This window comes from Balearica regulorum, chromosome 9 (genome assembly GCF_011004875.1).
Source record: "Balearica regulorum gibbericeps isolate bBalReg1 chromosome 9, bBalReg1.pri, whole genome shotgun sequence".
NCBI lineage: Eukaryota > Metazoa > Chordata > Aves > Gruiformes > Gruidae > Balearica > Balearica regulorum.
This window is the reverse complement of record NC_046192.1, coordinates 12047307-12061378: the sequence shown is the minus strand read 5'-3', so window position 1 is coordinate 12061378 and position 14072 is coordinate 12047307. Positions and strand designations below refer to the sequence as shown.

General features: G+C 35.3%; 1 protein-coding gene across 5 annotated transcripts in view; it reads left to right on the top strand.

The window, feature by feature from the left end:
• The window catches only part of XRN1 (5'-3' exoribonuclease 1), a 38125-nt gene extending 25672 nt beyond the window's left edge, over positions 1–12453 (top strand). For 2 of the 5 annotated variants that reach the window (XM_075761118.1, XM_075761116.1), the window contains exons 31-43: positions 504–729; positions 1399–1500; positions 2175–2270; positions 2476–2590; positions 3114–3178; positions 3555–3665; positions 4035–4160; positions 4481–4637; positions 4924–5102; positions 5314–5427; positions 5509–5626; positions 6633–6784; positions 6987–10057. In XM_075761118.1, the coding sequence (XP_075617233.1) occupies positions 504–729; positions 1399–1500; positions 2175–2270; positions 2476–2590; positions 3114–3178; positions 3555–3665; positions 4035–4160; positions 4481–4637; positions 4924–5102; positions 5314–5427; positions 5509–5626; positions 6633–6784; positions 6987–7277 (1852 nt within the window). In that variant the 3' untranslated portion in view covers positions 7278–10057. Of the gene's footprint in view, positions 1–503; positions 730–1398; positions 1501–2174; positions 2271–2475; positions 2591–3113; positions 3179–3554; positions 3666–4034; positions 4161–4480; positions 4638–4923; positions 5103–5313; positions 5428–5508; positions 5627–6632; positions 6785–6986; positions 10058–11558 lie in introns of those variants that run through there. The other 3 variants (XM_075761120.1, XM_075761117.1, XM_075761119.1) reach the window with 3 other exon arrangements.
• Positions 12454–14072: the final 1619 nt, after the last annotated feature.

The following is a 14072-nucleotide window of genomic DNA, read 5'->3' as shown; positions in this document are numbered from 1 at the left end:
CCTCTCCCTTGCAAGAGCATGTCCTGTAACACAGATAATCTTCAGTATTCAGAATCATAAAGGAAGATATAAAACAGACTAAATGCTGCTTACGTTTAATTCATAATTCTGTTACTGGCTTCAGTTTTCATCTCAGAAAAAGAAAAGAATATTGTTTTCTGGTTCATAATTTTTACAGAAATATTTACCACAGAACTATGCTATAACAACTCATCTTTAAAATTTCTTTGAGCTCAGCACTGAAAGGTACAATATAAACTCACAGTAGTAGAAATTACTGTTGTTTTCTGGTTTTGACAGCCAGAGGCCAAAGGGGAGCACAATGGGATTAACATTGTGTATAATGGTAGTAGATTTCAATATCGTATACAGTTTTTAGCCTCTGTTGTTCAAACGTGAATCATTATCTTTTGGCATGGAGGCCACAGTGTTGTTAAATCAGACATACTGAAACGTCAACAATTAAACTACATGAAACAACTATGTAATTTGCTTTTCTCAAGGTGCTCACCTGCCAGAGGTTATCGTCTGCCATCAAGTGCCTTAATTAACCTGTCTCATGGTAGTCGGTCAGAAATGGGAAATCAAAAACTGACGGCCATAGTTAAACCTCAACCAGCTGTGAATAACTACAATTCATACGCATCTGATTTGTCATCTGTGTGCTCGCAAAAAGTGCATCTAGGAGGCCTCAACCATTCTCCTCGCTCTCTTTTTGTTCCTACTCAAGTAAGATTTTTCTTTCATTTGTTCAAAAATGTTTTTCCATAGAAACGTGAGTTATGACTATGATTGTTATCTTCATTGGTACAAACAAAATTCAATTTTTATCTCAGTATGTTAGAAGTACAATAATCCTTATCTTGGAGAAATAAGTTAATCCAATAACGAAAGGGACCAAAAGTTCCTTATTGACAGTTGTTTTGCTTTGAGTAGCTCCAGTTGCATTTCAAAGAGACAAATATTTAGTTTGGAGCAGTGACACCACATTTGGTGTCAACAAATAGTTTGTTTGAGCAGAGATGGAATTATTTTCTTAAAGCTCTGTTCCAAGTAATGCTTTCCGTGGGCCAAGCTTGTCCATGCTCAGAAAGAGAAGACGTGATTTCCTTGTCAGTTTTGCTTCTTGGTTATGATTTACTTTGTTTGAAAATACAGTAAAGGAGGAAATATTACAGGTGACTTGGGGGTTCTCATGGGCTTAATTAAACTTTATTTTTTAATAAGTGACTACTTTAAAGAAAATTAGCTTAATGAATAACTTCATGTCGCTGTAGGTGTGTTTAAGAAGAATTGTCTCATGTTTTCTAAGTCTATAGAAGAAAACTACTTTTCAAAAGAAAACTTAAGGCAATGAAACACTTCTGATTTTTTTTTTTTTTTCTCTTAATGATTTAGCAACTGAATGGAAGACAGCATTACAATCTCAGGGCTGAAAATCAGGGCAACTCTAACTCACCCCAGAAAGGATCATTTCTGAGTGGCAATCAGAAAAATAAAGTGAGTGTTCTGATTCATTGATTCATTATTTTGGCCTCCTATTTAGCATGGGTGTTCTTTTCTAGTTTCATTTTAGTTCATCAGATGTTTTATTCTGGATACAGACTGGAGCAGAATTTGTCCCAGTTCTTGAATGAGCATAGTATCCTGTGTTATCCTTGTTCAGATTCTAGATTTTCAAAAGTGTTGTTTTTTACATAGTTGGGCTTCAGTTCTGTGGTAGCGTACCTGTAATGTTATTGAGCAATTGAGTCTGATAAGGCCTTACAAAATAACATATTAATAATAAAATTTAAGAATACTACCAGTATGAGGCCATGCTTTTGAAACCATTTTGAATTATCATCTGAGGATAATTAATCTTCAGTGATCTTTCCTATGTTAATAACTTCTGTTAACAACAAAACAAAACCAATCTCAAAACAAACTAAGCTCATTTCAGTTTAATAGTGATTCTTAGGGAAAGTTGTTACATAACTACAACCCACCACAGTAGCTTATTTCATAAACTAAATACTTGCAAGTTTTACTAGTGTCAGTATGAAAATTTCTGTCTGAGCACTATTAAACTTGGACCTTGGGATTTTCAGAATGCCTTTGTATATGATTAACTGTTCAAAAGTTGAGTTTATAGCTGCTGAGTTTGTTGGGGTGGTTGTTCCTTATTTTGTCAGGCACAGAGTAAGCAAGACGATGAATTCTGCAGCATATGGCAATCATTGCAGAGTTCTGGGAAGTCTCACCACATTCAGCAAACCATGCATGAGAAGGTTAGTATATAAATTTTAAACAGATCCCTGGGTTCAAAATATGAAGGTACTGAATTTTATACATCAGAAAACTTTCTAGTTAATGTTACAAATAAATCCTCTGGATGAAAGTATTGTTACATGGGGTATGCATAGCTCTGGAAAGAGGTAATCATACAGATAGATACCTAGTTTTCTGGTTACAGTTTGATGTTTGAAATCCTAGGGTGCAGTTCTACCTCAGGAAATGAAGCTGGGAACTGGCAATCAGTTCTATAAGCCAGGATTCAATGACAGCAGCTTTAAAGGTCAGCAGAGAAAACAGGAGCTATATAAAAAATGTAAGTACTATAATTAGAAATTTTGTTTAGGAGAACTACTTGCTTTATCTGGTCTTTGTTGAAATGCCTGATGATTTTTTTGTAGTTACTGACAGAAAATAGTTTATTATAGTTACACAAACATTACGTTGCACTTGTTATTGTCAAATAATGTCCTTGGTGTGCATATTAGGTTATTCCACACTTAATCCTAAACCTTTTAATCAAGCTGTTCTGCATTATGTTGACTTTCCACCCATCTGATATAAAAACAAAAGAAAAATAACCACAACTTGGCTTTGAAAATTTGCTTGTGATCATATTTGTAGAATATAAAATTAGATACATTATTTCATATACTTCATTTTATTTTATCCTACAAGAAGAGCATACACCAGATGACCTGTAAAGTACAAATTAAACATTTGATGCAACCATTCAAATTAATGCAACTCTGTGTACTTGTATGGATTTAATGCTTTTTTGAGTTTTGATTATTGTTGTGGTTTTTAAGAGCATTTCAAAAGAATACATTCTTTTGTAGTTAAAGAAGATTCCAAAATTACAAGAGGTGAAAGTCAGACACATAATAAAATATCAAACAAACAGGTAATTTCTTCTGTACTACGTAAATTTATTATTTTCTTTTCATCTTCCTCTGATTCATCATTTTACAGATTTCTCTTTAACTGGCATCTTAATTGATTCTTTTACTAGGTAGATTGTATTTTGGAGATTTTATAGACAGAAAATGAGACAAAGTGTATAAGATGTACAGTGATGATACCAAATTATTTTCCTATTCCTCTTGGGCTCTAAAAGCTAGCTGTAATGGGAAAACACAAATGCTGGGTTTTCAGTAAGCTGAAATCCTCTAAAAATATTAGCTTGTGAAAGCTATTTGCAGATGCATTTCTGATATGATTGTGTTATAATGAGTAATGGAGTATTAGTATTCAATAATAAATGCTGCAGTTTATTTCAGAATTTTGCAGGTGTGAATAAGTACAATGTCAAACTTCTGAAGAGGAATGAAAGTCCCAACATGCCTGTAATTCAGAAGGCTGCAGTTGATGGTCCCTGTATAGGTGGAAAGGTAGGATCTAGATAGTTGATTTTTCTTGTGCTCTTTGAATAACTTCAGTTTCCAGTCCACTTTGTTCCATTTATTCCTGGTCACTTGTGTGCAAATTCATGTTTATGAAAGATACAAACCTGTCTAATCTTGATCATTCTTTAAAGCAATTCTCTATTGGTCAATACTTGCATCTTTTTAGTATGCAAAACTTGATTTAGTCTCTGGATATCTGTTCACACTCTGAGCAGACATGACTGTGATCTGCCCAAGCTAAGAGAAAAAAATCCTGAATGAGAATAAAATTAATCGCAAACTAATATACCCTTCCTCTTGCATCTGCTTGTAATAGACGAAGTTGATGTACCTTTTTTTTTTATTTGTTTTAAGAAGGACAGTGAACTTGAAAGCCTTCTAGCTTCTTTGAAAATTTCCAAAGAAAATGAAGGGCAGACTTATTCCAAGGAAGCAAGAGCTACAAATGAAGAACATCTGTCACCACAGTCATTTGCTATGGTCTGTATACTGCAGGAATCATTACATTGCAATTTAGCATCTGCTGTCTTAGTATCAATGCTTCTATTTAAAGAAACTTCATGAAACCTCATACTGCCTTTTTAAACATATTGATAAGCTTTTAATTAGCTATTCTCAAAGAAAATTAACACACACATTTGTTTATGCTAGGATGCTGTTATCTGTGCTTTAATAAAGTGTAGCTGGTAGGAAGACAAAAATTCAGATGTTGTTACCCATTATGATATTCAGAGTTAAGTAAGAAGGTAGTGTTATCTGAATGCTATTATGTCCCTGAATGGTTTGTTTTATTTTTAAAGAAAGGAACACAGATGCTCAAAGAGATTTTGAAGATAGATGGCTCTGACCTGGAAACAAGGAATGAAGTGAAATCCCAAGTTAATGATGTTCCTCCTCCCCCTAGTAGACAGGATTGCCATGGAGCTGCCTTGCAATATAGACAAACAAAAAAAATGGGTATGTTTAGACATCAGCTCATAGTTTGGAGCTTCACCTTACAGTGACATTTTAGAACATAGCTACCAGTATAGTACTGATTTTCAAAATAGAGTAATAAAATGTCCATCTTTGTCAGTTCTACTTCTTTATTCAGATCTAAAAGTCTCCTGGTTTTTGTTAATCACATATGAAAATACCAGAAAAAAACAAATATACTTTTTTTTTTTCTGCTGATAACAAAGTTGCTATCTTTTCAGTGCAGGAAGTGTTTGTGATGCATTTTTTTGTTTGTTTGTTTTATCAGCTGCTTATATGCACAAGCCTCATAGCACTGGAGGCTCTCAGAACACACCAGCACTGGAAACTGGAGGTCACCCTTTCACTTGTCCACAGCCTGCACCGTCTACTGTTTCTGAACTTTCTCGTATTTGTTCTCTTGTTGGAATGTCACAACCAGATTTCTCTTTCCTAAAAACACCACAGGTAAAAAGCTTTTTCTACAAAAGTTAAAGTTCTCAACTTTGTTTCAACTGGCCTATATTAAACATTTGGACTGAGGACTGAAGCCCATCTAAAAATAAACCTTAGCTCCTGTTGTTGCCTTTTTTCAAAACAAACAAATCCTCTGTTTCTATCTCACAGTATTTTTGTTAACAATGCTAATTCTCTCAAAAATCTTCTCTCGCTTTCCTAGACCATGACAGTTTGTCACATAAAATTATCAAATGGTTTGTTGGTTCACGGACCACAGTGTCATTCTGAAGCAGAAGCCAAGGAGAAAGCTGCGCTTTTTGCTTTACAGCGTTTGGTGAGGATGCAAAGAATCTTTTAAAATCTTTGCCTCTATTGCATTGCGTCTGTTTGTAATCCTCCATTTCCTTCTTTATAGAGTTCTATAGGAGTAAACTTCCCTTTGCCTCCACCTCCACCAGTGTTTCCAAATTATCAACCACTAGGAGTTCCTGTACCACCTGGATCTATTCCTCCAGTATTTGCACAACCCCCTGGTAAGTATTTGACTAGTACACGTTTCAAATATTATCATGATATCCTGTAATTGTAATAGTTCTTTATATGAAAATGAATGCCTTCCAGAAATCCCCATATTTGGCCTTTGTGTATGTAGCTGTATGTCTGAACTACTTTAAAAACACTTCGTGAACGTCTTTTCATCATTATGCAAATTAATTTAATATAAAGAATCACGTATCTCCCAATTATTTCTTTTTCTCAAGAATGTATTTGTCCATTCAGTCCTAGTTGATTTTTATGTTGTTGTTTTTTTCCTTCAAAACAATAGTAATTAGTTCAAAGCTGATAGTCTCAGTCCTGAATTCATAAGAAATCTCTTCCTTGATTTTCTACGTGGATCCCCCACCACCCCATATAGTTCACAGTTATCAATGCATTAGTGGTTTTATTTGTTTATAACCAACTTTCACTGAAGTGCTCCATCACAATCCTATTGTACACCACCAAACATTAGCATGGTAAGTAACACCCCCCCCCCCCCCCCAAAATTGCTAAAAATCCTGGTGGCGTTTCTGGTTCCTGCCTATTTTGTATTCTACTAAAGCTCACACTCACAGCTAGTACTTAATGAGTCAGCACCATTGTAGCATCCTAGTAACCCACACAGCAGCTGCTACATCTCTTTTCCCCAGGGTTTCTATATTGTCGACTTGTTTCAAAAGGATGGCCTAAAGTTACAGCCTTTTCACTAGTACAGTTCACTCAGCTAAGCATGCAAAGATCCTAAATTATATGCACTCTGGAAATGCAGGTGCTGTGACTTAATGCTCTTAGCGGTGCTGTTATCTAGGTGTAGTTCTGTAAAAGCAGAACTGTTTTGTTTGGGATTTTTTTATAGTAAATTAAATATGAAGAATATGAGGCTTTGTGGGAAAGAGAAGCAACATGCAGACAAATGTAGTTGGGGTACTTTTGGAGTCTTGGGAGTTGGTATCCTCTTTCTGAGGAAAGAGAGCTAAAACTAGCTACTTATTTTCACAGCTAATATAATGCCTCCGTCATCTCACATGTTTGGTCCAGTGTCCTGGGGAACCCCAGTGCCTAAACATTATTATTCTGGCTCCTATCCAGGAAATGTGTCTCTTGCAGGAACTATACCAGTTGGTTCTCACAACCAGTTTATACCTCTGCAGGTAAGATTGGCAGGTTTGTTTTAATATTCTATTTTTGTAAAAAATGTGCCTACGTGATGAATGCAACAAATCACCTCCACTGTGAAGCACTATTTAGTATTAGAAAATTATTGTAAAAAATTGTATGCATGTTTTCTAAAAGTGGAATATTTGCAATTTTTTGAGAATGCATTCTGTTAAATAATATTTATTTGATTTAAAGGTAACTAAAAAAAGGGCTGCTAGCAAGAAAAACTTTGAGTTCAAGGAGTTTCAGAGTTCCCCTCAAGCTGCACCACTAAAGAATGAACAGCCAGTGTCTTCTGACCACATTCAGCAAGATAGTTCTTCAGCTCCTTTAAAATCTCCTCAAGCTGCTCAATCCACTGTTTCATTTCAAGACAATGTGGCTACTCCAAGTGTTCCTCATAAAAAATCAACACCAAACACTTCCAGCAAGCGAAAGCCAAGAAAGCTGGCTGTCAATTTTGGCGCACCAAAATCTTCAGAATAAATATGGTAGCTAGGTGTATTTTATCTTTAACTCTTCCCCCACTGTTATGTTCTATCATTTAAAAAAATCAGAAAGCTCTATTAAAAAGACCAGCCACTTTAAGTATAATATAGAATGAAATACCTTTTATTTGCTATGATTTTCAGGTTGTTATGAAAACTATAAAAATTATGTTAAAACTTAATTATTTTGACTTATATTAGCAAAAGCCAGGAAATGCTGAGTTAAGGTTACCATGCCATCCATTGTGCCTAGGTTTCTCAACAGTGGCTTACAGACTATACTGGGTAAGCAGCAATAACAGTGGCAACCTTAATTCAGAATTGCCATGCTTTATGGGAGGGATATGGAGCAGTAATAACTTGGGCATCAAACATTGCTAAGTATGACATTTTGTATTCTAGCTTATTTTTAAATAGCGTAATAAGACAGAAAGGAAAAAAACATTTAAATGCAGCTTTTATGTTGGCTCTCCAGGTCCTTCTGAGTTGAATCAGTGTGACTAAAACCTAACTACAGTGGAACTGCCAAATTCACTTTAACTATCAACTGCTAGGTTTTATACCAGAGGGCAACAACTTTACAACTTTCAAAACGTAGGTATTATTGTATCTCTAGTATTAGAATGGCAAAACCTGGTCACTGATGCAGAATCCGTTCCAGGAGATAAATTTATAGGATGCATTGAATAAAAAAAAAAGTATTCGTAAAGTTAGACCTCTTTGTTAAAGTACGTTTGTTTTTTTTAATTAAGCAGCATTATCAATTTCATTGTTTTCTGATGATAAAATAACATAGATATCTACTACAGATCTGTGTAGCCTCCTAAAATGCTAGTGATATCCTGATTTTTTTCTAAATTATAAAAATGCCCAGAGTTTAAAGATGACCACTTGTGTAGTGTGGCTGTCAAAGTTATGTTACTTAAGAGTCCATTCCTCCCTCTAATAGTCTGTGCCCTGAAACCTTCTCTATGGTAGGTTATTTTTTGTTGCTAGTGACACTTATTATTTATTTTTTAGTTTTGTGATAGAAATTCCGTCTAGCAAAATTAAATTATCAGAAACTGTTCCTATCGGTTCCATAAGAATATTCAGACAAAAAGCTGACTTGTATTTTTGGAGGGAGCTTTGTTGTAAAAGTAGTAACTCCATCATTCTTTGTTAATATAGGAAAAAAAGAAGGCTCAAAGGTCCCTGTGCTATTTTTAACCCACATGTACCGTTCTTATTGACGTTAATAAGAAATCTTCAGTGTAAGAGAAAATTTGAAGCCTCAATTGGTGCTGTTTACTGATGTTGATTAAATTTAATTTTTCTTCTTTATTCTAACCTCTTCCAGAAAAAATACTTCTCCTCTAAAGCCTAGGAAGCTTAGAAATAAAGCATACTTTAGTTATTCATGTTGTTGCCTCCAAACACGTTTTATGTTTGATCTGCAAGTCTGTAGACTTTCCTTCAGTTCCCTTACCTTGTTCTTTGCCTCCATTTCTTGGTGTCATACCAAGTTTCACCTTGTTAGCATGTTATAGGATTTTTTTTATATTGACTTCTCCAAAACAGTTGTTGTCTCAGCAGTGTTTGTAGGATAGCAGCAAGCCCTGTAAAAAGGATCACAGAGGTAAAAACAAAGTTAAGAAATTTTATTTCATTTTACTTAATATCACCAACCTTGTAGAATAGTCTACATACAGTCTTAAAATACATTGATCTTTATAGCCATCTAGTCTCAAGAGGGTTTGAAGCCATATTCCGTGAAGGGAAAGTTGTACGTTTTGATTTATTGTCATTAGCAACATGAGACTGACATGATGCTGACATGCCAATATTTTAGAAGTACGTATATGAAATTTAGTTATGAGACACAGATGTTAGTTCCCCATATCCTATCTGAATTATCTGATCATCAGAGAAAAGATCTGTTTAGAAATGCCTGTGATGGAGATGAGACTACATTAGATTGTTGCATCACAGAATTTTGACATATCTGGATAGCCAATTTATGCCGATTCTTTAGAAACGAAGTTATGAAGGACACTATACTCTCAACACTGGTAAACACAGCAATTTTTAATTACTTACTGCAGACTAAGACCTCCTCTCCCTCTTCAAGTAGAATTGCTATATTTAGTATATATAACAGGTTAAACAATTCTGTAGCTGCTGCATATTGTATTAGTCCCTGGGTTTTAATTTATATATTCTATGATACTGACTGCCTGGTGCCCAGTTAATTACAGTTTTACATGTCCTGGTAGATGTAACATCTGCATTGACCTATGCCATGTCCCCTGTGATTTCAGGTTTCTATTTTAGCAAGGTGGTTATGTTTAATTCATACAGATATAAATTTAAGCATTTGTTTTTCTCATAGATATAAAGTATTTTGTAAGCACTGGAGTTTTTCATTAGATCTTATACAGAGCAGTATTTTACTAAAAATCCAAAAGGGAAGACTTTTATGTGCGCATTTTTGTAGTTTCTGATTTTTTTAAAATAACTTTTCATTGTTTATCTGCCAAGTGAAATGTTTTAAATTTGCATATGAATGGATACAGAATGTATTTTTTGTGCTGTTTAGTGTTAAGTGTGCATTTGCAGATTTTTAGCATGTAGCTGCACAAAGGACTGTGCAAAGATATTTTAAAATATGAATATATGATACACTGAAGGAAAAACATTCATAAAAGTTAAATGCTATATAAAACTTTAATGCAATAGAATAATTTTATAAATTGTGTCTGTGTCTGCTTGGATTAAATATTGGAACAAGAAACATTACTTATTTTCACTGTTTTATTTCCAAATACTATATGGGAACTTCTGTATGCTCCAACCCAAAACTTTAAGATTTAATTTATAATCTCATGAAGCCCAGTTTCTGTGATTCTCAGAAGCAGCAACTGCCCAACTCTGAGCTCTTTCGTGGTGGCTTTCAACTATTACTCAGTTAAAGATACGAAGTTTGTTAAAAAGGCCATTGGTCGCTTTGCAATTAAAAGCATTTAGCTACATACTGATCTTCCAAAATTTCTTCGGCCTCTGTCACCCATTAGATTTAAAAAGCAAACAAACAAAAACCCAAACACCACCAAACGCTATGGAAAAGGCAGTAAGATTACTTTCCAGCAAGTTCAGTCCTAGTGGTTCTTAACAAGGTGCAAAACCAGATGATGGCTGAAAAATAGGAGGAGCACATGGGCTCCCTAATGTAAAGCCTTTTTCTGTGCCTGGAGCTAAACATTGTGCTGATACCTTTTGCTAGAGTAGAGTAAGAATCATAGAATCTTTAAGGTTGGAAAAGACCTCTAAGATCATCGAGTCCAACCGTCAAAGAAGAGTAACCTCATTTGTAACAAGGCTTTTGAATGATGCATAATGACAAACTGCACTAAAACCGGTGTAATGTGTTTGAATTTCTTCAAGAAACAAATGGCAAGTTACATTCCATAATTAGATTTCCTCATCCCCAATAATAGCAGGGGTTTTTAATTCAAAATTGCAAATTAATGTTACTAGATTCTACCCTTATTTTAGAGGGGGTAAATAAATTTCTTCACCTTTGTATTGTATGTATATACACAATGTACTGAGTTTTGTTTGACCAGTTATCTCTCAGATTATGTTCAAACGCTACTTGTTCCCTTCTAAAGCGGAATGAACACTGTAGTTGTGTCAATTCTTAGGATCTTTGGTTGTGAGTTATGAACTTCGTTAGGATCTGTTGCCAACTGCAACACCAGCTTTTCATGTAGAGATGTTATTTTCCTTCTCATAGATTATTGTGTGAATTAGCTTGTTTAAAGCAACTGGCAGAAAGAATGGAGTACGCTCTTAACACAACCAGCTGCTGCAACTTTGTGTAACAATATTCTATATAGAAAACAGTCTGGTTGGTTATATACATTCCTGTCATATTACTCAACATGAAGATACCAAGATACAATCTTGCATGTCTTAAGATGTCTTCAACTTATTAGTCAATGGACTTTTAAGTACTGCAGTTATCCTGCATGGCAAGTTCTACCTCATTACTAAATTAAAATAAGTAAAGGGATAACTTAAAAATATATTAGTTTGTGTGTAATAAATCTTGCCTGGACACTCCCATTCAAAGTTACTTTTGTTCAATTTAGTTCATCTGAACTACTATATAGATGACCCCTGAAAGTGAAAAATCTCAAAGAAGGAATGGTTACTTACAGTGAGGGATTTGGGGGTTTTTTGAGATGTGATCTCCATATGTATTCCATAATCAGCCTTCCTTACTACTGAGAGACAGTTATGTTCTTCTCTTTCTGTCTGTGGAAAGGGGACACAGTGACACCAAGGCCATAAGGGCACTCTGAATACACACTCTTGGCCAAAAGAATCCAAATTCAGGTGCATGAGGACCCATGAATATTGAGACTGTAACTGATATATATTTCGAAGAATCGGATACCATGAGGTAAGTAGCTGTTGTTTATTAACAAAAAAGTCTGTGGCTCCAACAACAGTTCCTTATTGCTGCCAATTTTTGATGGGATGTTTACTCTTATTTTTCTGTAACTTACAAATTTCCTGTTTCATTTCTGCTTTGAAAAGCAATACAAATCAGAGGACAGGAGGAGTCGCAGTGCCATCAAGTGCAAACAGTAAACCTAATTCCTGTTATTTGAAGGACAGAGAAAGTATTTTTCATTAAAACTTACTATTTTTTTCTGGTAAAACTTGGTCAGTAAGCATCCCTGTATCAACATTGCTGTATGAAAGTTGATAATCACCCTTAGTCCTGTATTTTGTATAATGGCAAGAAAGACGAAGACTGGCAAACAGAAGCCAAAATGTAGTTTCTGTGCTAGTAACAATAGCAATAAAATTCAAAGACAGCAACTTTTACCATGTTGAGGGTATGGGGTAAAGCAAGAACTGTGATTCTGGTTCAAATAACTGATCTATTTCAGAGTAACCTATGCATGTTTTAGATTTAGCACTGAATTGGGATAGAATGTGACATTTACTATTAGCTCATGATGTTTCTTCCAGTACGTATTTATTTGAAACAGCTGAAATGCTTTGTCAGTCATTGAAACTTAGCAGGGTAAATGGAGAGCAGCGTAAGCTGCCGGAGTCTCTGAGTTTACTGTGCATATATTGAGATTGATTGTTCTAGATTTTTCTGTGCTTAATTTTTTTTCCTTCCCCCCCCCCCCCTTTTTTTTAGTGGCCAGGTCTTATTGAAACAATCTTAACGTGCTTTTTTATCCCTTTAGCCTCTAGTATATCTATTCTCTTGTTCTTAAACTACATTGATGGCCTTCTTCTCTCTTTATTTTTAGATTTTTTTCCTGTGAATTTCCAGACTTTGAAATCAGTGTTCTTTTAAAGAGCTGTTCAGCCCTGGATTTTCTAGGTACAAATGACCATTCCTCACATGTATATACCACATACATGCTCACACACATATACACAGATCTGGGACTCAATCTCTTATTTTCTCGAAGCTATTCATAGTTCTGTCATTTTTAGTCCATATCATAATTCCTTAGAGATTTCCAGAGGACGACGGGCATTATCTTGTATATACACGTTGCACATCTCCAATTGCAGGTATTGCTTAGGATGGGTTAAAAGCCTGGGCAAATAATAAAACTTTTAACAGAGTAAGTACACCAGTTTTCACTTCGCTTGCTTTGGTAGATAAATTCTTGACTTAAAACTTGATTGTCCTAAAGTCCATTTCATTCTCTGGCAAAGGTTACTTCTGTTGCAGAGCTGGCAGAAAGGAAGGACTGCTTGTGCCTCAGGCACAATGCAAAGTGTCATGTACGTGGGCACAGTTTTGATGTGCAATTCTCTAGCGAAAATGCTGGCTTAACCAGTTTCTTATTACTTGTTCCCACTGGATCATGCCAAACTGTTTGTATTATGACATTATGAACCATATCACGGAATTAATCTGATTGAAACTCTTTGCCCCATGTTATCTTTCAGCCTGATAGTTTGCCATGGAGCTACAAGACCAGCTGAGTTGGTACAACAGTTTGCAGCGTGAGGGCGGGATGATTTAGCAAGAGTGGAACTGCTTAAGAAACATCCCATCGCTGCCTAAAACTCAAATCACCCATGAAGCTAAAATGCTAGATTAACTGATGTCATTGTATGTGGTTCTGTTGACTTCAAGGAGAGTGGTAAATTCTGGCAGGAGTACAGGAGTAACTGCTGAGAATGGTCATATGGTAAATTATTGCAGTAAAATTTGCCTAAAAGTCATAGCTTTCATTTTAGGCTGTCAAGTTTCCAGGCATGGTTTAATGAATGTGGGCTGCACCGACCAATGGCGCAGTAGAAATTAGTGGGCTCTTTCTTATTTAACTGCAAACTGACTAAGGACCATGAGGTCAATGTTTTCATAATATTAAAACTTGTTAAAATGGTAGAACTAAGGAAATAGGTAAAATGTTAGAGTTTGATGAGGCAGTAGAAGGGTAGACGGATCTTGAAAAAATACAGCTAAGGAAGGGACGTTACAAGAAAAAAACATGTATTACAAGTTTTTGGTCTTGCTCTCCTCGATTCCAATAGCTGGAATCCTGTTAGCACTGCCAGTGGCAAGTTTGATCCATACTGGAAGCCTGGGGTGAATGAGGAGGCTCCTGTGTATTTGTTGCACAACAGAAATGCACCTGAGAATACCTTTACTTAAAAAATAAGTTACCTATTCTAAATACAATTTAATTAATAATTCAAAAATTTTCACAATCTGGTCCTAGAAAATTATGTTTTCTTTCTAGTAATTAGGTCTCCTGGATCT